The sequence below is a fragment of the Pimephales promelas genome, chromosome 13, assembly GCF_988280905.1.
Source record: "Pimephales promelas chromosome 13, fPimPro1.hap1.1, whole genome shotgun sequence".
NCBI classification, from domain to species: Eukaryota; Metazoa; Chordata; class Actinopteri; order Cypriniformes; family Leuciscidae; genus Pimephales; species Pimephales promelas.
This window is the reverse complement of record NC_142781.1, coordinates 13,714,117-13,741,742: the sequence shown is the minus strand read 5'-3', so window position 1 is coordinate 13,741,742 and position 27,626 is coordinate 13,714,117. Positions and strand designations below refer to the sequence as shown.

Here is a 27,626-nt window from a genome sequence, read left to right as displayed (position 1 = left end):
ATATATATATGTGTGTGTGTGTGTGTGTGTGGCTTTGTGTTACCTCTTGCCAAGAAGAGTGTGTTCTATTAAAATGGGCAAATGCGACACCTAGTGTCCTCAGGGTGGAGGATCTCTAATGAACCGGGTTCCTGAACTGTACGTGAGCTAGTCTCCAATGATTTAAGGAGAATGCAGCACTGATCCCGTGAAGGGCCGCAGACTGACCGCTTTCTGCTGACTGGACATTTTCATTAGTCGCTCCTTTACATCAAGCGAAGCATTTTCATCACACTCTTCAATACGAATGACGTCTTCAAGACAGGACTGAAAAGAGGAAAACCTTCCTAGTGGATTTAAAGCATTTTATAAATACTGTAGCAATCCTAATAAGGTGAACGTCTGCCGTGATATTAAATATTTCTGTATTTAGAGATAACGTGCACAAATAAGAGCTGCAGCACACCCAGTGAGTGATTGGGGAACGGAGAACTGAGATTGAGACGAGAACAATCTAAAAACGCTGCATTAATTATGGCAGTCTCTGCAGAGTCAAGCTGGAGAAAAGACGCTGGTCCTTTCGTCTAATAATTAGCAGAACCTCTGCGGAAGGGAAATTAATCGCTCCTCTCTCTGAGGATATGCTTTCTCTGCAGGCTCTTACTATGACTTTCTGATTAAGATAATGAAGTTCATGAGAATCAGATTTTCAGTAAAATTCCTTGAAATCGAAACCCAAGAACATTCAAATGAATGAAAAACTAGGACGTTACAGGCAACAGATTGATAGTTTCTTTCCAAAGCCATAATGGTTATTAAACTGTACAAACTGTCTAATCTATCCCCTTACACTAACCCCACCCATCACGGAAAACTTTCTGCATTTGTACATTTTCTCTCAGAGTGATTTATAAGCCGTTTTCCTTAAGAGGACCAAAAAAAATGTTCCCACAAGGACAAGGATTTCAGATATTGCCATCTTTGTGGGGACATTTTGTGCCCATGACATAACCTGATACTTAAAAAAGTTGTAAATTTACAATAACTGTTTTAATACACATTTTAAAATGTAACTTATTCCTGTGAGCAAAGCTGCATGTTCAGCATCATTACTCCAGTCTTCAGTGTCACATGATCCTTCAGAAATCAGTCTAATATTATGATTTGATGCACAAGAAACATTTCTGATTATTATCAATATTGAAAACAGTTGTACTGATTCATATTTTTGTAGAAACCGTGATACAATACCATTCAAAATTTGGGGTAAGAAAGATAAAAAAAAAATCAATTTATTCAACATGGATGCAATAAATTGATGCAATAAATTGCTTACAATATTATTATTAACAATAATAATACCTATTATTAATAATTGAGAAAAAATAATAATTGATCATATTTGAGCATCGAATCATCATATTAGACTGATTTCTGAAGGATCATGTGACACTGAAGACTGGAGTAATGATGCTGAAAATACACATGAATAAACTTCATTTAACGATATATTCACATATAAAACCGTTAACAACTCTCTCATCCAGCTCTAGCATTTATTTTCTGATCACATGAACGAATAACAAATCGTCAGTCAAAAACATGCGCATGTTATAGCCAAATGTGTCACACTCACATATTCACATAGAAATAAAAACTGGAGGAAGATTAGAGATAGAGGCCTTCGGGGGTGCCCTCCTGCTTCTTATACAACACGTTTTCTTTCGACTTCTTGAAGTCCTCGTTGGTGACCTTCATCCTGCGCTCTCTGAGGGCCATGAGCCCTGCTTCTGTACAGATGGCCTGAAGAGACAGGAAATCAAGAGATGAGATCTAATGAACAAGTCATCTGCGTCCTGAAAATATGAAAACACAACACAAGAGGGCAGCAGAGCTTTCTGCAACACTTTAAAATGAACTAAACCCCTGACAAACACATCACCATACTTTAATATCGGCTCCTGAAAGGTCGTCTTTGGCCAGGATGAGGTCGTCCAGATTCACATCGGTGGCCACAGTCATTCTGCTGGTGTGAATCTGGAAAATCCTTCTTTTGGTTTTCTCATCTGGTAACGGGAACTCGATCTTACGGTCGATACGACCTGGAGAGGAAGACGGACAAGAGTTTTTTACTTGAGTAGCGTATTTAAAAGTACAATAACACTTTAGTTTGAAGTCCACTTCTCACTATTAGCTAGTTTCTTAATTGCATGCATATTACGAGTATATTAATTAGCTGTTTATTATTACCTATAAAGTACATAATAATGCCTTATTATGCATGACTTAACATATACTTTACTAACTATTAATAAACGGTAATTAGGAGTTTATTGAGGCAAAAGTTATAGTTAGTAGTTAGTTAATAGTGAGAATTGAACCCTAAACTAAAGTGTGACTAAAACTACTCATGAGTAGCGAGTCCTGAGCTGTGGACTCTACCCGTAATAAACACTGTACACAGTAATTTAAAAATGTAGAAAACAGTGAGTGTACATCTGTCATACTGAGTGGACATCACATTATCTTTTACTGGTTGCAAGGAAGAATGAGGAACATCTATCATCCTACAGTTTAAATTTTGACTGCCAACTCAAAATGTTGTCATTTTAAGTACACTTCACCATTTAAATTGAGCAAGCAATTGTTGCACATCAAATATCAATGTTCAGAACAGTGCAGAGAATGCAAAAACCATAGGAAACTTCATCATCCCCTACCTTTTACAAGCTACATTTACTCAAATAGTTGTGTAGATAATACATGTTAGTTTAACCCCTTAACTGTCACTTGCTCGTATACAGGCAACCTAAATTTATTTCAATATATTACTATTAAATCCTAACCTAGTCATAACAACCTATGTCATTGGAAAGGTCTAAGACTCCTAAATAAATATTTTAGCACTGTTTTTTTTTTCTTACAGATTATGAATGAACAGTAATATGTGAATTTATGACAAGAGTGCGCCTCAAAAAATAAAAAAAAAATAAAAAATCGACGTCATTACAGGAGTTTCTGACCTTTGTCACAAAAAGTCGACGCACACACTTTTAATAATTGAAACCGGTTTTTAGTGCTAAAAGTTCATAGTAAAACATAATTAGTATTTGTCAATAAAAAAAGGTAAAATTATATTTTAAAAAGTAAGGTAAGAAGTCCTCTAAAAAGTATAATATATATATATATATATATATATAGAAATATATATATTTTTTATTATTATTATATCACATATTTTAGTAGTTATCATAAATTAGGTATCATTTGAAAGCTTACGAATTTAGAATTCATCCTGTGAAAACCGTTTTGAAATTGGACGTTGCGTTACAACGGTATTTTTTTTATTAGGCCCCTCCCCTTTTGGGCATCATCTTTCACAATTTATTATCAAAACCTTTTCTGATCTTGACAAAACACATATTGTCAGAAAGGTCTGAGTCTCAAGGTTCCATATTTAGTGACAGAAGTGATATTTGGATAGAAGTTATTAATTTGTTATGGCAGAATGTATACAATTAAATTCAATGTAATTCAATGGCACCCGGTGGCTATTTTTGGTATAAAACTGTTGACTGGAAAAACTGTTTAGCTTGAAAAAGAAAAAAAAAAAAACTAGCGAAATGAATATGAAATATAAATATGAAACGGATAAAACAAATGTTTTTGTTTTTTTATTAATAAGCTGTCGTTTTATCACATCACGTGCTGACAGGATGCAGTATAACGCCATGGGTCATTTGTAATCCCTTACTTCACACCTCTGCTCGAAGGTGCATCTAAAGTACACTTATAGAATACCATAGTATCAGTTTGCAGTAGCATCTTACCCGGTCTGATAAGAGCAGGGTCAAGGGTTTCTATTCTGTTGGTAGCCATAATGACCTTCACATCTCCACGCGAATCAAAGCCATCCAGCTGGTTGAGCAGTTCCAACATGGTTCTCTGAATTTCACGTTCACCTCCTGAGTTTGAGTCGTATCTGCAAAGAGTTATTCAGGGTACATATAGCTGTTTGTACATGTAAAAGGTCTGCAAAGTTTCAAAGATCAAAGCGCATTATAAATTGACTTATTGTCTCCAGGCTGAAATGCTTTGTCAGTGATTCGTCTTACACCAATCACAACAGACTGGGCCATCTGACCAATCAGAGCAGAGTAGACCAATCACAACAGGCTGGGCCATCTGACCAATCATTTGCCATTGCAAAGGATATGAGCATATTTGGATTATTTCATAATATTGCTCTACCTCTTAGTTCCAATGGCGTCAATCTCATCGATGAAGACAATGGAGGGTGCGTGTTCCTCGGCCACCCTGAAGAGCTCGCGCACTAATTTAGGGCCGTCGCCGAGGTACTTTTGAATCAGCTCTGAACCAACAACACGCAGAAACGTTGCAGACGTCTGATTGGCCACCGCTTTGGCAAGGAGGGTTTTACCTGACAGAGGAATTATATGACAGATCAAGATTTGTGACGTCACCACATGCCCATGATAATGTATCTCTTTCTGTGAATTCTGTAAACTAACATTGGTGTTGGACTCACCAGTTCCAGGGGCGCCGTAGAGAATGACCCCTTTGGGAGGCTTTATCCCCATTTCCTCATAATACTCTGGATGGGTCAGCGGCAGCTCCACGGACTCCTGCAGGACAAAAGCAGCATAGAATCATCTTTATCTGATTAAATATCACCAAATACCTGCAGTTTCTTTTTGAACTATTATATATTTCCATCTCTAAAGACACTCAAAAATACTAAGCACTAGATTTAAGAAATCCGTTGTTTTTTTAAAATTACAGAATCAAATAGTCAGCTTCGATTTTCGATTCCGTCACAATCCCTAGCGAGAGAAGAAATTCAGAAATTGCATTTTTATTACTAATTTTATTGAACAGATAAATTGCCAAAAACCAGAATTCATTGTAAAGCATTATCTATTGTGAAGGGTCATATTCATCAGAAGTCACGCAGAACAGACGCACAAACAAAACAATGTTCTTCTGCAAAATGCATGCGGTTTTTAACCACTAGAGGGCCAAAAGTTACATAGTGTCCCTTTAATAGAATTTTGTATGTTGATTTCATACTGGTAAACACATCTGGTCTTTCAATCCAAAAAAAGATGTCTTCATCTTGCCTTAATTTCTTGTATCTGGGCGTCCAGTCCACCGATGTCGGCGTATGTCTCTTGCGGAGCCTTCTCCACCTTCATGACTGTCACAAGAGGGTCAGTGTCGTCCATTAGCACCCCGATGACAGCATGGACCTATAAACATCATCACATTTATTAGGGTAATCTACCAATGTTAGGCATCCAGAATTAGATACAGGAAAGCATACAAACAGTATGATTAGATTTTTATTAGAAGCCACACACAATAATATATGAAATGTTTTCTTAGACTGTAGCTTGAATATAAAGATATTTTGTCTTACTGCACTGGATGATTTTTTCATGTTTGTAAAAATGAAAAAAAAAAAAAAGTAAGACAAAATGTACTCTTATTAAAGACACATTCTCTAAAAACAAGTCTTTAAAGGGATACTCCACTTTTTTTTTTTGGAAATAGGCTCATTTTACAACTCCCCCAGAGTTAAATAGTTGGGTTTTACCATTTTCAAATCCATTTAGCCGATTTTCAGATATTTAGAAGAATATCAGTAACCAGACAGTTTCTGGTCTCATTGACTTCCATAGTACGAAAAAATATATATACTATGGAAGTCAATGAGACCAGAAACTGTCTGGTTACTGATATTCTTCTAAAAATCAAAAAATTGGCTGAATGGATTCGAAAACGGTAAAACTCAACTGTTTAACTCTGGGGGAGTTGTAAAATGAGCCTACATCCAAAAAAAGTGGAGTATCCATTTAATATCATAAGAAGTGTTGCTTCTCAAGAAAATGTATCTAGTTTCAGGTCTTAACCGATTTTTAAATGACAATTAGAGTTGTTTTCCAGTTTAAACTACACAACTTCGGAATAGTTGTTGATTATAATTGTCAATAATAAAGTTTGAAAGATTCATCCTATTTAATTCTATTCAATCCCGACGATTGATCTGGTGGATACTTCACCTTGTGGTTGAGTAAGACGGAACAGCCGGGCTCCAGCAGATCTTTGTCCACAAACGAGAGGATGCTGACATAATGCTCCGAGCCCACAGACGTGGAGACAATGGCATGATTGTCATCGATGATCTCCTCCAGGGTCCCCACAGACATAGGGGTCCCCCTGAGGTCATCGACCTTTGACCTCTCCTCCTAAGAAGAGAGCAAACAGAAACATCATCATCAGTACAGATCGACAAAAGTGAAAGAGGAAAAGGATGGATGGTGCACCTCCTGTTTCTCCTCTAGAGGTTTCATCTGCTCCTGGTTTCTGATGAACTCCTCTTCCATCAGCAGGTAATCTTTAATTCTCTCCTGCTTCAGGAGCTTCAGTCTGCACTGTGTGTGTGGGGTGACTATACGGAGAGACAACCGGACATTAGCCGAAAATCAACCGCAGGATAGTCCTGAGTTCAACAGCAAAGGTCACGTCTGTACCTAAAGGCAGTTTGCTGGCAGCATCAGGGCCCTTGGACTTCCTCTTCCTTTTGCCCACTCTAGATGGAATGGGCGGCTCATATTTCTTCTTCTTGTCCTGTTATGATGATAGATAAAGTCATTTACTAAGGATAAACATGCGTTTTAAAATATTCGTGTTATTCTTGTCACCTTATCATCTTTCTTTCCACCTCCTGGTCCGTGTCCTCCGCTTTGACTCTGGCCCTGTGTTGAGAAACATTCATGTCTAGAGTTCATATAGTACACTACCGCTTAGGATGTTTTTGAAAGAAGACTGAATGTATGTGATCACAAATCAGTGATATTGTGAAATATTATTACAATTTAAAATAACTGCTTTTTATTATAAAGTGTGATTTATTTATGTGATCAAAGCTGAATTATTTTTTTTTTATTTTTTTTTTGCATCATTGCTTCAGTCGTTTGTGTCACATGATCCTTGCTTTAGAAATCAAATTAATGCAGCCTGTGGTGTGCATAAGAGACATCTTTTCAAAAAATATCATCAAATAAAGATTCTTGGCTATACACTCACAACTAAATTTATTAAAAATATAATTATTATCAGAAACTGGGAATGTCACTGTCAATATAAGTCAATTATTAAAATAACTTAGATTCAAGAAAAATCAAGAACTGTATGTTTTATAATATGATTTCTGTATGTATTTTATTTTGCTTAAGTTAGATTGATTGATTTATTGTATTATTAATAATAAAAAAAAAATATTGTGTAAACTTGAGAGGTCTGACTATACGTCCAATAAAATTGACTTGAGAATCAGCAGTTTTATTGTATTTAATGCAGTGACATTCATATGTTGCAATACCTGTATTTTAAAAGGAATAGGTCGAAACAGAACATATAAAACTGAATGAAAAAGTTAAACAGACATCTTTAAGATGTTTTCTTTACATGTGAAATAAAGAAAACAGTTACAACCCGAAACAGGAAGTGTTTCTGGACCAGTGTTGTTTACATCTTGCAAAATGGTCTGGTGAACTTATTCTTTTCGAACAGACTGCAGGAATGAATACGCAAAAATACACAATAAATAATAGGAATATCGAGAAACTTTAAATTGCATTAAGGTTTTGACAGGTTTTAGGTTGTAAGCAGGTTAGTAGAGTGACTGAAACGCTTTTAATAGCAATGTTTCTTCAGAGGATGATTGTTGTGTTAATCCATCGATGTATAAAGAGGTTTTTAGCAGAGAGTTACGACGAGATTACTTTACCATTCACGCGCCCGTATACACAGCTTTCACACACTGTATTTGCACACAACAGACTTATTGCGGGGAGAAGGAAACGATTTTATGATTCGCTAAATAAACTGCTGGCTCACTCACCATTTTCACCACCGTTTGACGCTCACAATAAACGTCACTACGGATAGACTGATAGGACAAAAAATGTGAAAGACCAAAACGCGTTTGTTCATTCCCGACCATAGACTGTAAAATAATAATAATAATTTTTAAAAAAGTGAACTACTCCTTTAAAAAGTAACCCGATTGCGAGTTGGTGTCAACGAATGGTCAGCTGTTTTTATAGGACTACAAGCTACAAAAATAACTAAGAAATGTTGGTATTTGGGAAACATAACGACTTTTGACATTCGGATACAGCACAGGATAAATACAAAAACAACACAATACCATACCATGCAAAAGCAGCTTTATATGACATTACATTTCCACTGTAAACTTCTGAACACAAACTCAGTGTAGAGTACAGCAATATGATTACTAGTTTGTTCATTTAGTCACAGACCTGTCAGAGCTGCTTCTGATCATCTTTATCTGCTACAAAACAAATCATGTTTATATGGGTCACATAACACTCAGATATTCACCAATATGAGATTTATTTCAAAGCTGTAAATTTCATTAAGGATGTGTTGGACCTCTGTGACTTCAGGAAGACATGGTTATTTTGGTAGGGTCGGTGTAGTGTTTGGTATTGCATCAATTAAAGCATTTTATATAAAAGCACTCATACAATTTCAAATTATGCAACTCTACACAATTACAAACCACTCAAGTGCTTAAACAGTTTCACATTACCATATAATCAAATATGCTAACTATATGTTAGTGTGAAAGTATATGTAACCCCCCTGGTCCCCCCAACAGAGGTGCATCTCTTATCCTATTAATTGAGCTCCTCCCAAACTTTGCTAATGTAACAACATAAAACGGATGTGTGAACATGTGATAAATACAACAAGCAGCATTCAGTACAACTGCATGAACTGTAATAATTTCATAGTAGCTGATGATTGGGCTCTAAAAATCCGATATGTAACAGAAATAGTTGTTTATATAGCCAGACACGAATCACACATTTGATCAAAATCTCAGAATATGCTACATTCAGTTGGCTTCGTTGAAAACATTAACGGTTACAAAACAAGAATATGACTCGCACAAGGCCTGTTACATTAATACACCTTTTATAACCTTGAAGAGTGACAAGATATTGAGTATTATGTTTTGAACACGTACAAAAATAACACTAGCCCAGCGGAGCTTAGTGAACCGTTCTGTTGTTTCAAACATTATGCATCTCACAGGCACAGAACAGGATACATGTCACTAACTTGTTCCAGAACAAAGACATGCTCCATAAATCTACAAATAAAAATACTGACTCTGTATTTAATAAAAAGCATGGAAACTGTCATGTGTTCAGTCTCAGCAACACCAATAAGTTGAGCTTCATTGCTCTTCTGCTTTGAACAAGGCTTTACTGGTTTATCCTAGTCATCAAGGCAGGCACACACACACACACACACACACACACACACACACACACACAGTTTCCTTGGCAACCAGGTGTTTGTTTAGCAGCTCTAACTTAGGAAGTGCAAACATGTGGTACATGCATGTAAGACCCGAGTCCCTCCAGCATGAACGAGCAGTCAAGGTGACAAACGGAGAACAGAGTTGAACCAGCGAAGGTTTGGTTTCCACACTGGAAACGGGGAGCAGGGGGAAGATAAGAACATTACTTATGAGTGTTTCATGGTGTATTTGCCTTTCTGGAGCTGAGAGATGTAAAGCTTTGATTTGCTGCCATCCAGACGTTTGTACCAAACCTCGTCTTGATTAACATTGATTATTGTGGCACTGGAGGGGGAAAAAATTCAAGCATTTAGACATGAAAGACTTAAGTAAAAGTAAGTTAGTGTAATGGTGCAGACCTATTTGATCTTCAAGCGGTCATTGTGCTTCCCTGTGACCAAATATTCACTTCTTCTGATTAACTTGATTAATGTGTTCATTTTCTAACACTTGACTTGATCTACTGATAATTTGTTATTTTTAACGCTTTATAGTGTTTTTGTTACACCTAACCCTTACTTTACGAATATCAAGAAATGTGTAATTACAAGTAGCTCGAAAAAAAGGTAACACTTTTTTAGTGTCCTTCTATAGTAATTACTATAATTATGCACAATTGCATGCAATTAACCCTAATCAAAATTATTTATATAATTAATTAGCAACATACCACTGTAAAGTGGTAAAGTGAATTGAAAATATATATTTTTAAATAAAAATAAAAAATGTGCATAGTGGAAAATCCTAAAAAGACAGTCTTGCTTAATTTAAATTAACTTGTTAAATTGAGCAATCTTAAAAAAAATAAAATAATTAGAGGCAATAAAAAGTATTAGGCTAATAAAATAGAATTAATTATAATATATCATTAATATAATAATAATATATAAGATTTTAGTTAGTCTAATCACGAAGGCTATTTGATGTGAAATACAGTAATATTGTGAACTATTATTACAATTTTAAATAGCTGTTTTCTATTTTTTTATATATTTTAAAGTGTAATTTATTCCTGTGATCAAAGCTGTATTTTCAGCATCATTACTCCAGTCTTCAGTGTCACATGATCCTTCAAAAATCATTCTAATATGATGATTTATGATGCTTATAGCTTTTGTAGAAACCTTAATACATTTTTCCCCAGAATTCTTTGATGAATGGACATTTTTTTAATTTATTTTTAATAGAATTTGCAACATTTAAAAAATCTTTACGGTCACTTGTGATACATTTTAAGGCGTCCTTGAAAAACAAAAACAAAATCTAATTTCTTTCTTTAAAAAAAGAAGCAATTTTAAAAGTTAAAACACCCTCAGGGACAGAAACATATGAGTAAACACACACACCTGATAGGATATTCGTCCTTCCTGTTGATGCATATGGCCTGACCCCGGCTGTACCATTTGTTGTCATAAAACAGACGTCCATCTTCCGATCGGGCAACATGATGGTGTCTTTCTGGTTTCAGAGGGGCTGATAAACACACACAGTTAAATCACCTCAGAGACTTGAAAAGCTTGTCCACGAATCACTTATAAGAGTCTTTACAGCTGATCCACGCCGATATAGAGAGAGAGTCAACTTTCTGTGCGATGCTTCACATGCAAAAACATGCTCAAAATCCTCCTTACCATCTACTTTTACCCTATGAGGACCCATTGAAGCCATAGCCTACAGAAAACAATGTAGTTGATCAATGCTAGAGATCTTCCAATAACTCACTTGCAAAAAAAAAATTAAATAAAACTGATTAAGGCGAAAAATAAAACCTTTCTTATTGCAGTCCAGTCTTCAAGTATATCCAGGTCTTGCAACATGTAAACAATGTATGGTCGTGGGACGGATCAGGAAACTAATGTCTTCTTTTGCATTATAGAATATAATATATATATATATATATATATATACATAATATATAATATTATAATATATAATAAGGCTGCTGCCATAAACAAATACTATAAAAAGACGCACACACGACTACTTTACAAAGGATATCTGACACAGCGACAGGTTTTTTCTTCTTTCCGGGACTGAGAGGATCTTTCTTTTTATTCTTCTTAGACTGCAGACCATCATTCCACAGTTCTGGAGCAAGAACACATCAATGCAGGGAAAAGGTAAAACGTCACATTGAAATTCACAGGTTACACAGTACCAGTTACAATCTGTACTTTACCTGAAGTTATATCTATACTGTGTCTGTCCTCCTCCAATCGCCTGATCTTCTCTTCCAGTTCGCTCTGAACCGTGTCAAAAAGCAGGAGCTTCTCACTCTGAGGAAAAACATCATGAACGTTGGTAAATTATCTCAGTAACAAATTCAACATAAAAGCCCCAATATACTCATGGCGAAGTCCTTTTCAATTCTTTGCTTTGAGGTAAAAAGAAGCGATTTACTGTTAGCGAACATCCCAATGTCTTCCACACAGATGAAAGTAGATGAATATATAAATATATGTTGCTTGCTTTCCTTTCATTAATAAAAAAAAGTGTCAGCAGTGAGAAAACAAAAGTTAAAACAAAAGTCAATTCAGCGCTCGAGTAAAGTCAGTCAAATTTATTTTTATATACACCACTTTATACTAAAGATTGTTTAAAATCAAGCAGCTTTACATTATTAAACATGAAAAACAGTGTTAGTGTCTGTAATTAGAATTGCAACTTTATTTTCTGCTTCAAAACAGCTCTCCAGTGTGTTCATGCTTTTACTCGTGGATGTCTGACCTCGACGGACTCAACTGAAGATGATTTCCATGTCAAAGAAGGCGGAGCCTCAGAGCCACACCTACCTATGACATCATCACCATGGACCAATGGAAGTTCGAAGAAGTTTACCAGCAGGAGCGAATCTTTCCAGAACTCCCAAAACGAACTTAATTTTGCCTGATTTTGTTTGAATGACATCACACTAGTACGTTCTTCGACCTCTCATGAAGGATATCGGGGTCTTTAGGCTGCGAGTATATTAGTAGCAGGGCTGTCTTCAAAAAGAAGATAACTGGGAATGTTGTAGTGGTGTAGCCTACTCTTTGGACCCGTTTAAACTTGGTATTTTGCGTTTTCATATCAGATCACAAGTGGATGACATTAAACAGGTGTAAACAGGCTCTGAAATGTTTGGATTTGGGTTGCTTGTAGACACTCATAGGGTCGAATGCGTTTGAATGACACAAAAGAAGCGCACAAGCCCGACGAGCAACGTACCAAGCACAATGTTCTCTCACCATTCCTGATTTCTAACACACACTCACAGATTGGGGTGTTCTTGTGGCTATTCTCGAAAGCTGCGGTTCTAAGTATGTTTTTCCGTTATCTCCGGTTGTGTTCTTATGTAAATTTAGTGAGTTTACTTTTGTCCATTAGATCGAAAGATCAGAAAGAAAAAAACATACATTTACCCTCCCCTTGAAGAAATCAGGACAGAAGGGGTTGAAAGTGGACAAGAGTGACAGATTGAAACACCAGGTGTAAATGGTAATGTGTCTCCTTCATCCACTCGTGATCTTATCGACCAAAACACATCGTAATACCAGTAATACATCGTATAATATTACCAGGAAGAGTGGGGGAACCACAAATTTGATGTATTTAAGCCCATTCCCATGCCTGTGTGTTACCTCCCAGTGCTGGCTGGCTGCTTGCATCTCACAGTCATATTTGTTTCTGACAGATTCCAAGCAGAGCTCACGATAGATACCTGCAAAAATACATATGAGCAAAAGGTGACTAAGGCTATTATAATATAAGCATCAGTAAATCAGACCACAGACTGGTAATTATAGGAAGAGGAAGTAATCGAATTCATAATATAAGCTTGCTTAAATGCACTACTGTGTTTTGGACCTGAAACAAAGCTCTGGATTGTAGGCTATTAACATCACTTCTCTGGCACTTTTGCGTAAACATTGTTAGTGTCCCTTGCCATGCTCAATTTTTTTTTAAACTTTGCACACACGTCAGAACCGTCGGCTATCAGGGGGGTTGTGTGTGTGTGTGTGTGGGGGGGGGGGGGGGGGGGTCTGCTGCGGACCCTTTTATGTGGTCATTTTTAGGGCCACTGTAGCGCTCCGCTTTTCACATACATCAACAAAATTTCAAACACTTCCAGCCCAACAGGAAGTTGGCTATTCTGGGTTTTTTTTTTTTTTTTTTTTGAAAAACGCATGCTCTGAAATTTGATAGACTTGAATCTAAGCAATTAATTCAATCGCCACCAAACTCGGTCAGCATGGAGCCAAGACATTATGGATGCTAAATTGCAGACGGATTTTTGATGCATCGAACGGTTAGGCCATGGTGACACAACACATTTATCAGCTGTATGTTCATTGTAAGAGGCCGATCACATAGATGTGACAATGTTATAGCACCACCAAGTTGCAGCTGTAAGTGTTTGAAATCACCATCTTATTTTCACCCTATTTGCGAGGCCTTGTCTTTTTCTAAGTTTGACTGAAAAAATAAAGGCAAGAACGGGTTTATTTGTATTTCACTGACAACAACATGTATATATATATAAAACTTAAATACTTATGGACTTTTTGAAATTTTGAGCTGCAAATGATAATTTCTCACTCATTTAAAAAGTGACCTATAACATCCTGACATTATATTCATCTAAATTGAAATGATCTCTCATGGATGCGGCTGTTGTGGTTCATGGTTATAGTGGCCCCAGCTGCTGCAGTAAATGTGGTGTCTTCAAACGATTTTGATGCAGTTCTTTTACCTTTACCTCCTTCAAACGCACATTGCTTGCAGTGGTGAGGCTTGGGCCCATTATCGCTGCTTGCAGCTATATTCTGTTTTTGAATTTTGTCAAATTAAAAAAAAAAAAAAAAAACAGTACCGTTCAAAGGTTTAGGAACAGGAATAGAATTAATAATTTACTAAATTAATAAAATGTGTAATATTAATAAATTATTAATAAAAGATATTATTAATGTATTAATATAAATATCTTTATAAATTATAAAGATATTTATTACGTAACAATGGTGTTCTTTTTAAATTCTCATCATCAGAAAATCCAGAAAAAAAAGTTATCACCATTTCCACAAAATTTCTTATGATACCCACCTGTTTTCAACATTGATAATAATCTGAAAGGTTTCTTGAGCATCAAATCATCATATTAGTTCAGAACATCAGAATATATTCAAATAGAAAACTGTTATTTTATATTGTAATAATATTTCACAATATTACCGTTTTACAATCAAATAAATGCTGCCTTAGTGAGCATAAGAGATTTCTTTTTTTTTTATTATCCTATCGACCCCAAACTTGTGTTTTGAACGATGAAGTAGATGGAAAATGTAGATGGAAAATACGTAATCCTTTATTTTTTCAAATGACTTTAAAATGATGGTAATTATAGGCCAGGCTTTAAATGCAGTCCTGAAATAGGTTAAAGACCTTTGCTTTACAGTAAAATTTATCAAGCATTGGTGTGATCATTGTAATTCCTGTAAACTACATTAGCTGTATCATGTGTGTATATATTAGGGTGACCAACAGTCCTCTTTTCCCAGGACATGTCCTGTTTTCACGTCCTGTCCTGGCTGTTTTTTATAAAGTGATGAAAATGTCCGGTTTATTTAAAAAAAAATATTCTGGTAAAGATCAGCTCTACAGCAAAATATAGATGGGTGAACAAGGAGGATGAGGAAGAAAAACATGATAAAGAGGAAGAAAACTGAAGATGTACATATATTTTGTTAGTTCGTTTTGTAAGTTTGTGAGAGCTATTTTTGGTATTTCTTTTAGTTATTTATAGATTTTTTTTCTAATACAGAAGAGACATTATGTCTATCATTATGTCATTCATTATTTTTGAAACCTGTCATAATAAAACATGTTGAGTAACCTCAGAGGAATTTGTGTTTTGTAATATTACCATTTTCTATCCATACAGAGGAGGCATAGCCTACATTAAACGTATTGAAATTAATAAGGCATCTTTGAGTAAACTTCGAGTATCATTTGAGTAGGTCTATCTCTTTGCTGGGCCGAGTGTTCTGGTTTTTGGTAATCAAAATATGGCCACCCAGAAGAATGTATATAACCCTAGTATAAACTGACCAGCGACTTTGGTTCGGATCTGCATGTTCTCCTGCAGGGTGGCCAAGGGTTCGAGGTATTCTCCAGCATTGCCAGCCATCACTTCTTGCAATTTAATATCCATCTGACCGAGCCTCTCCTTATACAACCTACAGAGAGTTCAGAACACAACGGCAGGAGTCTTCACCTGGACATATTTATGCGTTAGGCTTATATGATGTGCTGCTCATCATCACTTACTGATCCTTTAGGTCTGTGAACTGCTTCTCGAGAGTTGTCATCTCATCTAAACACTCCATTCGCCTTCTTTCACAGTCTTCATCATCCATGTCTGCAAGAAATTAACCATTCCCTTTATCTGTAGCATGTCTCTTTCTCGCGCATGAAATGATTCTGGTGTTTGTCATGAAGTCTCTGTCTGTGGCGTTACCTGAAGTGTCCCCATCCTCAGAGACGGACGAGCTCACGGACTCCTCTTCGTCGGAGGTGCTGGCCTCTTGTTCTGGATAGTCCACGTCCATTTCTTCGTGGTTATTCTCTTTTCTATCACGTGGATGCACTGGCATCCTATATTAAATGTTTAATACAGTAAACAACCCACTAAGACGAAGAAGACAACACCACCGGGCCAGCGAACAAAATCCACGTTTCAAACATGGATTCGTGGACGACCAATCAGCAAGCTGCTAGACACGTGATCTCACAGAATCTGCGAATTCATTGGACAGATTTTGTTTACGCATGACCCGGTGGATGGTGGGATCTGTAGTACTCCATTATGTTTTCATTTTATGTACTTTATTGGAATGATTGCCATTAGTAAACACACACATATAATTTAGTAGAGATGGCAGATATCCATTTTCCTTCAGGTGACAATGATGTATATATTTAAACATGTTTAATAATATAATAACAATAAACTTTATTTTATATAGCGCCTTTAAAAAGTATCTCAAAGCACTTCACAAGAATAGAAACACAATAAAACATACATTTAAACATACAAACAATTCATTACTGACAGAAAAATTTAATAAAATACAAAATAAAAACATGAAATATAGGATTAATAAGACAATTTTAAACAATTATGTAAAAACTACCCCAAACACAGTTTTGGAATAGTTAAAAAGTTTTCCACAGTTAATGGGACCAGCTTCCAAAGAAGATCAGTTAGATAATGAGGTGTCAGACAGTCCATGCAAGGCCTTATCAACACGGAATCTGACAGGGAGCCAGTGTAAAGATTCCAGTACTGGAGTAATATGATCCCTTGTCCTATTTCCAGACAGAATTTGAGCGGCATTTTGTACCAACACTCGTTTATAGAGGCTAGCTTTTGAAACCCCAGCCAACAAAGCATTACAGTAATCGATACATGGGAAAAAAAATGTTAATTAGCGTTTCAGCCACTGGGAGTGACAACATGGAGGCAATCTGGCTATGTTTTTTGAGATGAAAAATCAAGTCCTGACAGTGCTCTGAACATGAGGAACAAATGTCAACTTGTTAACAAATATCACCCCCAGATTTTTTTTTAGTCTGAAATTGAGAAGTACAACCTTCTACACTAAAAGTGGGAGAACCAGCCTTCTGTAGCTGGTGAGGTGAACCAATGAGCATTACTTCCGTCTTGTCACTGTTCAGACATAAAAAAAAAAAATCTAGACGTCCATTCTTTTTATTTGTCTCAGAAATACAAAAGGAAAGATGAGACACAGCCACTTACATCAGGTTTTGAATGTATATAAACCTGGGTGTCATCTGTATAAAAGTGAAAACTGAGTCCAAGTGATCTTAAAAGTTGGCCAAGAGTATAAACGTATGTTAAAAAGTATAGGGCCCAGGATGGAACCTTGAGGGACACCAGAATGCACTACACCAATAGCAGACCTGAAACCACCCATAGCAACAAACTGCTTTCTATCAAAAAGATAGGACCTAAACCAGTTTAGTGCGGTATCAGAAACGCCAAAAACAAATTCTAACCGAGCAAGTAAAAGATTATGATCAACAGTGTCGAAAGCGGCATTAAGTTCAAGAAGAATCAAAATAAAGAGACTGCCAGAATCAGTGCTGTGTAGTTTACAGAATCCCCAATTGAAGAGGCTCATTGAGATTATTTGCAGCTACAGTAGATGGGAGTGCAATTGAATAGCAACAATTTGCTTGGTACAGGAGTCAAAGCATCCGTTGCTGGCACCACACCAGTGCATAGAGAGTCATTTATAATATTCAATACAATAGGACATAAAATAGCAAAACATGATTGGAACAGAAAAGTTGGTACAGGATCAACTAGTGGCAGCTTTCATTTTTGAAATCTCATTACAAAGAGAATGAAGGTCCAATATGGAAAAATTTGATAGAGGGGTACCAGAAAATTCAGGAGTGATAGTGTGAGAAAAAGATGAAACAGTAGAAGTGATACATTTACGGAGGTTATCAATCTTTGAGCTAAAAAAATCAAGAAACCTATTGCAGAGGTGAGTCGAAGCTAGAGTTGAATCTAACTGTTACAATTGTCTTGGGTGGTTCTGGTTGTTATCAATTATCTGTACAAAAGAAGCAGATCTGGCTGATGCAATTTAGGTCTTATATTCAAGTAAAGTCGACAGTCAAGCCAGACATCCGCCACCTACGCTCCATTGTACGACAGGATGTCTTCATAGCACGCAGGTTATCATTGTACCAAGGAGAGGGTCAACCAAAGGAAACCAGACGTGATTTCAAAGGCGCAAATAAGTCCAGGTCAGACGAGAGAACAGAATTTAACATGAGAACAATAGCAACAATAGAACAAAAGAGTTTAAAACAATAACACAGCAAGCATCCTGATGTGAATGTGGCTTAAAGTCGGCATGAAATGAAGTTGCAATAGCGTTTTATTTCCTATTGGGACCCATGTGTGTATGGTGCCACCAGCAGTTTTGGACCCTATGAAATATGAGGTTGTGCCCCCCACCACACTCATTCTATTAATGAAATCGATCTATGGGGCCCCAAAGGTGCATGGGCCCTTAGAATCGTCCTAACTTATATTATAACTAATATTGATTTGTTCAATGAATTGATTGGATGATTGTGGTTTTCTATGGACTACGAACTGAGCTTTGAAACTAACTTCCATTTTGAAAAAGAACATCTCACTTACTTATCTCCAGTTATAGCCTTTTCAATGTAGGCTACTTTATTTAGTTGATTCAACGACGTCCCTTGGTTGATCTCACATGAGTGACAGGTTGTCCCGCCCTGAAGCCAATCAACGCATCATCAAAGAAGATATGTCGTTGCAACAAGCGGAATAGGAAGTTGGTTTAGGATCATTAGGGAACATGAATTCAAAAATAAATAAAAATAATAGCAGCAATAATAGGCTAATGTATACATTTTAATGTCCAGAATGTATAATAAATAGTGTAAAATTCGAAAAAAATAAGATTTGTTGTCAATTTTGATATCATGGTGGTTTTCAGCACACCCTGGAGGAAGAAACGTGTGTCTGGAAGAAACTTGACTCTCAACCAACGGAGGGCGCTGTCTGCAAACATATTATATTCACGTTTATTGACATTCCTTACATTGAAACAAACGAGAGGGTATATTGCAGTCACCATTAATAGTGCACTGCAGAGTAGACATCATAAACGGGCATTTTAAAGATCCAATGAAATCACTCATTCATTCAGAATATAGCATGAAGCCCTCTTTCTTTTCTATTTCCTGTTGTGAGTTGTTTTTTTGTCTCAGAGAAGCCCAACATAATTAAACATTCATTTTGAATAAAAGTTCAAGAAGATGCTACAGTTAGTTGGCCTCCACAATCCCTGAAACATTTTGAGCAATCAAGTTTTATTTGTTAGATCAGTAGCCTATATTTTCAATTGATGAAATGAATCCTGAAAGTGCATCTTTTAAAAGCTATCGAATAGATGCATTTTTGCATCATTTAAAAAAAAAAAATCTCAAAAGATTGTTAGTTTGAAGATTTCCACATCCATCCAACTATACTATTTGGGATAAAATGTCTTCCCAAAGTGCTTCATCTTCAGGTAAGAAAAATTAAATTAAAGATAGAGGCCTGAAGTCGATAGAGCACAAATTAAAAATATTTGTTTCATTATATAACACTTGATTTGAATACATGTTAAGAGCCATTTTGACTCCAAAGCCTACCAGTGTACAACACAATTAGCTTATACAAAGGCAGGCGGCTATGAAATTTCTTGTTTTTTTTTTTGATATATTATATTATATTAATTGGCTCCATGGATGAGAAGCACTGATCTAATGTTAAATGTTCCCAGTAGTTGTCACTGGCGTCCCGCTTTACTCTGTAGTAAACTCTAGGCAATATCACCTGTCCAGCCATCAGACTGATTCGAGGGCTTCATGCTCACCTTGCATGTTTATGATGAAGGACTCCTCTTATGTGTATGCCATCTCAGGAAAGACATAAGAACTCTACAGCATTCAGTTACTGTCCTGCAGTCCCTTCATACATCATGCTGTACATGCATGATTGTTTATTGTTGTTTTCCTCAGGCGGATGCTGCTCTCTTCAGCCTATGGATCAAACTGTGCCCGTACTGGAGAGTGAGTCGATGTGAGCACAAATGCATCAAGCAGCCTATAATGTTGTACTTTTGTGTGTTTGGTGAAGACAAACTCTTTTGCTCTTGAAACTTGATGAACAGATGTTAATATCATGTCAATGCATCTTCAGCCGCTCAGAGGAGAGTGTTCTCAGCAGAGGCATCTTCAGTTGCTGCAAACCCCAAAGAAACAGAGAGTAGGGCGGACAAACAGCCTGAGATGTGTTTCAGTGAAATTCACTTGGATATATCTGTACATAAATATATTAAAAGTCGAAATTGAACACGTTTTACCTTGCCGACTGCAGATGATAACGTGTGATAAGAGTGATAACACACATTAAATAATATTTACTTAAGGCACCTGCATAGGTGTCATGGAGGGAAATATAAAATATAATTAAAATATCTAAAATGATATTTTATAAAATAAATGTTAACTGAAATCAAATCAAATATAATTTGCCAAGGCAACATTTCTAATTTTCATTTAGTTTAACTTGATGAACTTGAAATAACTAAAACAAAAATGAATAAAAGCCTCCCATGTTGAAAATCAAGCTTTTAATGTTGTTCATATGTCTATGTGGTGTTTTTAATATGCTTTAAGACAAATCATGTGTAAATTCATGAGTCAAACTCATTGCTGACTATATTTCTTCTTAAATCTGCAGAGAACAAAAGACAAAAACACGGTTTGAAATCGCTGGTGTTTCTGACGTCACAAATCTTGTAACCAATCAGGTCACCATGTGATCGTTAACGAGTTCAGCTAGTGTGATTGAGTTGAGGAGGGGCTAATTTGCATATTCATTGATCCGTGTATATTAAATGAGGCAAGGGTGTAGCGTTACATTCAAGTTATATCAAGGCATGACGAACTCTTTTCATGGAAAAAAAAACAACAAAAAAACGTTTAAATATGTAATTTCTGTAATCAAAAATGAGTTTTAAGGGTTAAAATTATACTGGGGGACTTAAAGGGTTAGTTCACCCTAAAATGAAAATGAAGTCATTATTACTCACCCCATGCTGTTCCAACCCCGTAAGACCTTCGTTCATCTTCGGAACACAAATAAAGATATTTTTGATTGAATTTGAGAGCTGTATCAGTCCTACATAGACTGCCTAAGGGACTGGCTCTTGACGGCCCATAAAGTCATTAAAGAAAAGGTTTAAATATTCCATGTGCCTACAGCGGCTCAATTATAAGTTTATCAAACGACGAGACTACTTTTTGTGCGAAAAAAACATAAATAACGACTTTATTCGACTATTCCATTACTTCCTTATGGGCGCATGCGCGAGAACTGAGACGAGGACGTTCTCATTCGACCACTTCTTGTTACCGGCTGCTCACCGCTTAGGAGTTTTACCGCCCCCTACCTCTAAAATTAGAGCATTAGCTAATTCATTTATACTAGTTTACTTATTTTATTACACATGCACTATCTAAAACTAATTTCAGTCCCCAAACAGGCTGTAACATTATGCACACACAATTCTTTTTATTGTATTTGTACTGTATATAGTTTTATGTCAATTGTAGAATTACTATAGTAAACATTCATTTTTTTATTATGTTGCATGGAACAAATGTTGTCAAAGGGATTTCTGATTCTCAGTTCTACGTGTAGAGTAGAGTGAGACCCTGGGAATGGAAACCCACTTCGTGATCTTTCCACAATACATCATTTACTGTATAATCATAACAGTTGACATATGTGAAGCCTTTTGTATCATATAGTAGGTTAATCATAAGATCTGTTCTTGCTGACTCAAATGTAGACGTACGGCAGGCGTAAAGAGTGGAAAAGGCCACTGGGTTTTGTTGTGTAATGTGATGCTGAGAATACTCAGTACTCAAAAACAGTGAGTAGATCAGAACTTGTGATGTCATGAATGGTAGTTTAGTCAATTTTGCATCATCAGACTATTTACAGGAAACCTTTATGAAAAAATGACGAATTGCCTTGACCTGTTAACTGCATAGAAAAATAATACAGTGTCCAAAAATATAAATTGAACAAATAAACAGAAAGCTTTAGGATTTTAAAACATTTTAAACAAAGAAAAGTCAACATAAAAGTTGAATGAAAATTAAATTGATTTACATTTTCAAATTCAAATTCTAACTCATTTTGCATAATAATAATAATAGCCTAACAGTTACACTTTATTCTAAAATGTTTATAATAAATAATATTATGTACTCAACTAGTAGGTACTAGCGTTAGGGTTTGGGGTTGCACTTTATTTTACATTATGTGCACTTAACATGTACTTACCTATGGGTAATAAAAGGTAACTACATGGGTTAAAGGCAGGGTAGGCGTTAGAGCCCTGAGCAGGACTGTTTTCTTCATTCCGCTCCCGCCCGCCTAATTTCTGACCATTACCGCCCGCTCCCGCAACGTATATGTTACACTCCAGCCTGATCCCGCAATATGTATGTCCACTCCTGCTCGCACCCGGAAAACTTAAATTTAATCCCGAATTTAATCCCGCACAATTATAGAGATGCATTGATTTTGTGTCTTCTCCCATCCCGCAGAAAAAAAAAGTATTTGTATTGCTATTATTAGTAGCCTGGCTAGGCTATCGGGGACATCTAAAACGCTTAGGCTACAATGCGTTTCCTTAAACTTCAAGTACTTTGATTTTAGCTATTGAAGTAAACGTAAAGTAAAAGACAAAACACACATATGCCAGACTTGCCTTGCTTAGGTTTTGTGCCATTCTTTTACACATCATTTATTGACATGTCCATCATGTCGCTATAGGCTACTTCCTGATTTCGGAGTTGTTGTTGTTTTTGCCGCCCATTCCCGCCCCCAGCAAAGTTCAAACCACCCGCTCCTGCGAGATTTGCATTGACTCAATCCAAATGCAGCCCTCTAGTAGGCGATTGGTTCCAGAAACATTTTTTGTCACATCCTGATAGCAATCTCCATGCAAGTTAAGTGGTCTAAATGTATTCATATTTATGTAAAAATGTTCTTCCAATCATTGCATTAGGTCGGAATGCAATGGTACGATGTCCTGTCTGTCCGCCAACATATTGGTTTAATGCAACGCAGAACTAGTCAGATTGGTACACGTTAGAGCTCTTTATGTTCATTGTTATTGTAATGAGATATGAGGTAGTTTAACGGCGTCTCTCGTGACACTTTTCTTTGGTCACTGTTGTACATGCGTTTATGTGTTTTGAAGGTGTGGCTTTGAGGACGCTCTGAAGGGAGGGTGGGATCTTATGCTTTCAAAGCTAACTTGCTATTGCTAGCCTCTCAGAAAATGACCTACCCTAACTTAAAGGTTTAGGATCAGGGACGTGCACAGGAATTTTGAGGGGCAGTTGCTCTGACCTGAAAAAAGGGCACCCTCCCCCCCTCCTCCCCACTCACGGGCTATATGAAGGAATATATTCAGTTGAATTTGTCCCCTTCCAAATTGCCTTATCTGGCCGTGTTTATGTTCAAACGCATTGCCTCATCTTATGGTCTTATAATTATTTATAAAGATTGCAAAATGTCAGAGATGAGACAAATGAGCAAAAGAGTTCTTCATATTGTTGTTTATTGTTTTTATTATTATTATTTATTTATTTGAAAAGAAATAATCTGGATTGAGTGGAAAAAACTCGAAAAAATAAAAAAAACGCTTAGATTTCGGGAAAAAATACAATTCTTTTTTTTGCCAATCCTGACCTCCCCCTGGGGCCCTAAGCAAAATTCTGCTAAGGGGCCCTCTACCTGATCTGTGATGCCGTGAGCCATGTAAACCATTTGCCATTGCCACTCAATACCGCCCAATACAATCCTCCCTCCTTTAAACAAAACAGTCAAAGAATAAGTACAACAATATAGAACAGAATGAGGTTCAAACAAACAATATTTACTGAATAAAGCATTTTTATAGAATGTTAAGATAACAAGTGAATATTAACGTAAACATAAACAAGAAGAAAATATTAAAGTACAACCCTGAACTTTGGCTTTTGGGATTAACTTTGGTTCTCTCTACAGCCAGGGTATTTTCGGAATCAGTAGCCTATGATTTTTATTTATTTATTTATTTTTTTTTATGCATGTTAAAGCAAATCTTGATTTATGGTTATTTACAATGGTTATTTGAGGGATTTGCATTCATATTGACCAGAATGTCCATCTAATCATCATTTTAAATTCAATATAGCCTATGAATCAATAGTCAATCAATGTCAAATTGCCAATACATTGGTTTATATATTGCATAATTAGTGCAGTTGTTTAGAGTTTTTAACTACACTGAGACTAGATAATCAGTGTCTTTATAATGTGTACTTTGAGTGGCAGTGCCATCATTCAAATTGTACAGTATTTCTCTGGTCTCCACATTTCTGCTTGAAAAATGCGAGTTTCATTTCGTGCACGCGCATATGAACGCAACACACGCGACGCAGTTATGTTTTTCGAGCTGCAGTAAACAAACACTGTTGTTGCACTTTGTCATTTATCAAAAACAAAACGTAATAAATAATGGTATTTTACTCTCACTTTTGTCAGGCAAAAAGTGATGCAAGAGATGCATTGCCTGCCCAGACAAACAACGCATTCTCACCCCAAGGCGTCACCTTTGACCATGCTTCAATATTTGACGTTTTAGGCGCCCTTTAGCGTCACTTACATGACGCGATACTAATGCGTCCTCTAACTGACGCTAAAGGAAAGCGTCTGTTAGAGGACGCGGTTAGGTTTAGGTGTGGGGTGGGGGTAGGGTACACGCGATCCTAGGGCGTCATTTAACTGACGCTAAAGGGCGCCTAAAGCGTCAGATATTGAAGCATGTCCAAATGCTTCCCAAGGCGTCAGTTAGGTGACGCCTTGGGAGTGAGAATGGGCTGAGACAAACCATCAAACTTTGCTGACACTAGAGAGGACAGAACACAAGTTTACCTGACTGCAGTTCCCGCAATTCACTCTCATGTTTTTCTTCTTCCTCTTTTCGTGACGAGAAGGATAGTTTCGCTTCATTTTGTCATGGACTTCGTACACATTAATTGGCTTTATGCCCAGCTGCACTACTTCCTGAATTTCAGCCAGCTCCTTGTTTCCTGTCTGCCATTTTTGGCCAAATTGATTAATTCAGGTGTACCTGACCTCAGTAGTCATGGCAACAATAATCAGACACACCTGAATTAATCAATTTGGCCAATAATGGCAGACAGGAAACAAGGAGCTGGCTGAAGTTCAGGAAGTATTGCAGCTGGGCATAAAGCCAATTAGCGCGCAACACGAGATGGAGGCGCAGCCTGAGTAATTTGCGGTGCTTTACCATACGGTCGCGTGCAGTCTATGGTCTCGTGGAAACAGTTTGACTTTCACATTTTTTTTTTTTTGGAAGTGAATGAGGCTTTGCGAATTTTATATTACTTTTTGTCTAGGCCTACGTGAAATTCTACATCCATTGAACGATTTTTTTTTCCTCAGAAGGGCAACCTGAGTCGAGAAGGGCATATGGGCAGTTGCCCGGGCAACCTGAGCAACCCCCCTGTGCACGTCCCTGTTTAGGATTAAAGGGATAGTTCTGAAACGAGAGTTCAAGAGATTTCCACGACGCATGCGCGAGAACTGAGAAGAGGATGCTCTTCTATTTCTTCTTGTTCATGCGTCGTGGAAATCTCTTGAACTCTCGTCTCAGGCCCAGAAGGAAGAAAAGGAATAATCGGATGAAGTCGTTATTTTTGTTTTATTTTCGCCCCAAAATTATTCTCGTCGCTTGATAAACTTATCAAGTTGAGCCACTGTTGTCACATGGAATATTTAAACATTTTCTTCAATAACTTTCTGGGCCGTCAAGTTTCAATCCCCTATGTAGCAGTGATCCACCTCTCAAATTTATTCCAAAATATCTTCATTTGTGTTTCAAAGACGAACGAAGGTCTTACGGGGTTGGTACAGCATGAGGGTGAGTAATTAAAGACTTAATTTTCATTTTTGGGTGAACTAACCCTTTAAGTTCAGGGTTAGTACCTAGTAATTACTATAATAAGAACATACATGGGGAACAGGATTTATTGTTAGTACTATGTATGTAAGATATGTAACAAGGACACTAAAATTAAAATGTTACCATAATTTTTTCACCAACAAACATAAAGTCTCCCTTCCCCTTGTGGGAAGAAATAGGTGTGATTTCCACTTAACCCACACTGAAATTTTCATTTTAAAAACTTGCTAAAAAAGCAAAAGAAAAAAGAAAAGAAAAAAGGTGTCAGCTGACAGTGTGAAAGAGCAACATAAAAGTACCTTAACATTCTACATTAGATAATGTGACATAATTAGTTATTATTAGCAACACAACATTGTTGGTTGTTAGGAGAAGGCAAACTTGAAACGCAGCAGGATCTTGCAAATCAGGTTGTGGAACAAGTGATTTAAGGGTTTTTCTGGTTTGCGTATTCATAAACATTTGAACGATTATTGCTCTTTTGTTTATTCGTGGACTTGCGTAATTTGGAGAGTCTCGGAGACACCCCAAATACCACCATGAACAGAAGCCGGATCATGACTCACTGCTCAGGCTAAGAACAGGTCTACCCCAGATTAACACACGCAGCCCACGCTCTGCTCTTTAAAGTCTCGTCAGACTAAGAATATAGTGGGTCAAACTGTCGTCCCACACAGGGTTACAAATTAGAACCCGGACCTCCCAAAACTCCCTCCATTCAGAATGGAACTAAATCCTCTGCGGCATCAAAAAAAAGGTTGAAGCAGTAAATAATTCATTCAGTATAGAAGCTACTGGCAGATATAAAGAGGAATTTAGCCCAAATTTCCTCTTGGAACATTGTGTGCATTCAAGTTCAAACCTGCATGCGCAACAATTCAGGGAATGTTCTAGTACTTTCTATGAATGTCCTTTCCCTGAACTCGGACTGCATAATTTCAATGATGCATTTCAATAACCTTGTGACACAGCAGGTGAGACAAGGCGTGATCCTGACATCCATCTTGACGCATGTCACGGTATCGCCACGGTGACATAAGCGCTGTTGGTAGAAACGGTTGCTATGTTATGGCTCCTCCCCCTTTATGCAAACAGAGCTTCAGTAGTTTCCAGTGCAAATGTCAGGTGAAGAAAGGTGCTGCAGACATTATCACATAAGCTTTATTTACCTGGAGTTTCTATTTGTTTTGTCCACCTGTCTTGCTCTGTTTGAAGAGATGGAAATTGAAACCAGACAGATACTGTTCATGCAAAAGACAAATGCAAGTTTTTAATTATGCAATTGAGGATACATTATGAGATTTATTACATTATATTTCACTATAAAAAAAAGTTGCTGCCTTCAATTTTTAAGTACAACCAACTTGGATGTCTTAAGTAATTTCAACTTAAATTAAGCCTATTAAATGGACTTAAAAAAAATAATAAAAGTTGAAAAGTGCTTAACTTATTTTGATGGGTTAAATCAATGGAAAAATACGTTATCATAACCTAGTGATCTTTTTTTACAGTGTTCTTTTGGGGACACTACATTAATGTTGTCATGGAAAATACTAAAAAGTCATGAAATA

The 27,626-nt window shown here is 36.7% G+C and overlaps 2 protein-coding genes across 3 annotated transcripts; both read right to left on the bottom strand.

Moving 5' to 3' along the window:
- Positions 1 to 1,518: 1,518 nt before the first annotated feature.
- Positions 1,519 to 8,023, bottom strand: psmc1b (proteasome 26S subunit, ATPase 1b). Of its 2 annotated transcripts, none has more exons than XM_039693356.2 (11): positions 7,907 to 8,023; positions 6,705 to 6,758; positions 6,534 to 6,630; positions 6,327 to 6,451; positions 6,063 to 6,248; positions 5,121 to 5,249; positions 4,529 to 4,625; positions 4,231 to 4,420; positions 3,810 to 3,961; positions 1,927 to 2,081; positions 1,519 to 1,782 (listed from the first exon to the last, which is right to left on the bottom strand). In XM_039693356.2, the coding sequence occupies exons 1-11, from the start codon at positions 8,006 to 8,008 to the stop codon at positions 1,648 to 1,650; spliced, it is 1,422 nt and encodes a 473-aa protein (XP_039549290.2). In that variant the 5' UTR covers positions 8,009 to 8,023; the 3' UTR covers positions 1,519 to 1,647. The 2 variants fall into 2 exon arrangements, with proteins under 2 accessions (XP_039549290.2, XP_039549291.1); XM_039693357.2 differs by lacking the exon at positions 7,907 to 8,023 and adding an exon at positions 7,793 to 7,903.
- Positions 8,024 to 9,422: 1,399 nt separating this feature from the next.
- On the bottom strand, positions 9,423 to 16,170 carry brms1lb (BRMS1 like transcriptional repressor b). The gene is made up of 10 exons (XM_039693405.2): positions 15,900 to 16,170; positions 15,710 to 15,800; positions 15,491 to 15,618; positions 13,024 to 13,103; positions 11,583 to 11,679; positions 11,402 to 11,491; positions 11,173 to 11,237; positions 11,035 to 11,074; positions 10,750 to 10,876; positions 9,423 to 9,688 (listed from the first exon to the last, which is right to left on the bottom strand). Exons 1-10 carry the CDS (start codon positions 16,033 to 16,035, stop codon positions 9,571 to 9,573), a joined length of 972 nt encoding a protein of 323 aa, XP_039549339.1. The 5' UTR covers positions 16,036 to 16,170; the 3' UTR covers positions 9,423 to 9,570.
- Positions 16,171 to 27,626: the final 11,456 nt, after the last annotated feature.

What these genes read in the sequence shown, in the direction of transcription:
- psmc1b (XM_039693356.2), bottom strand. Translation starts at nt 8,008, where the DNA reads ATGGTCGGGAATGAACAAACGCGTTTTGGTCTTTCACATTTTTTGTCC. An exon ending in CTCTAGAGGAGAAACAGGAG is followed by an intron (nt 6,249 to 6,326) that starts GTGCACCATCCA and finishes CTCTCTTCTTAG; the next exon opens with GAGGAGAGGTCAAAGGTCGA. An exon ending in CTACGGCGCCCCTGGAACTG is followed by an intron (nt 4,421 to 4,528) that starts GTGAGTCCAACA and finishes TTCCTCTGTCAG; the next exon opens with GTAAAACCCTCCTTGCCAAA.
- brms1lb (XM_039693405.2), bottom strand. Translation starts at nt 16,035, where the DNA reads ATGCCAGTGCATCCACGTGATAGAAAAGAGAATAACCACGAAGAAATG. An exon ending in GATCCGAACCAAAGTCGCTG is followed by an intron (nt 13,104 to 15,490) that starts GTCAGTTTATAC and finishes GTATTTTTGCAG; the next exon opens with GTATCTATCGTGAGCTCTGC. An exon ending in CAGCCAGCCAGCACTGGGAG is followed by an intron (nt 11,680 to 13,023) that starts GTAACACACAGG and finishes GTTTTTCCTCAG; the next exon opens with AGTGAGAAGCTCCTGCTTTT.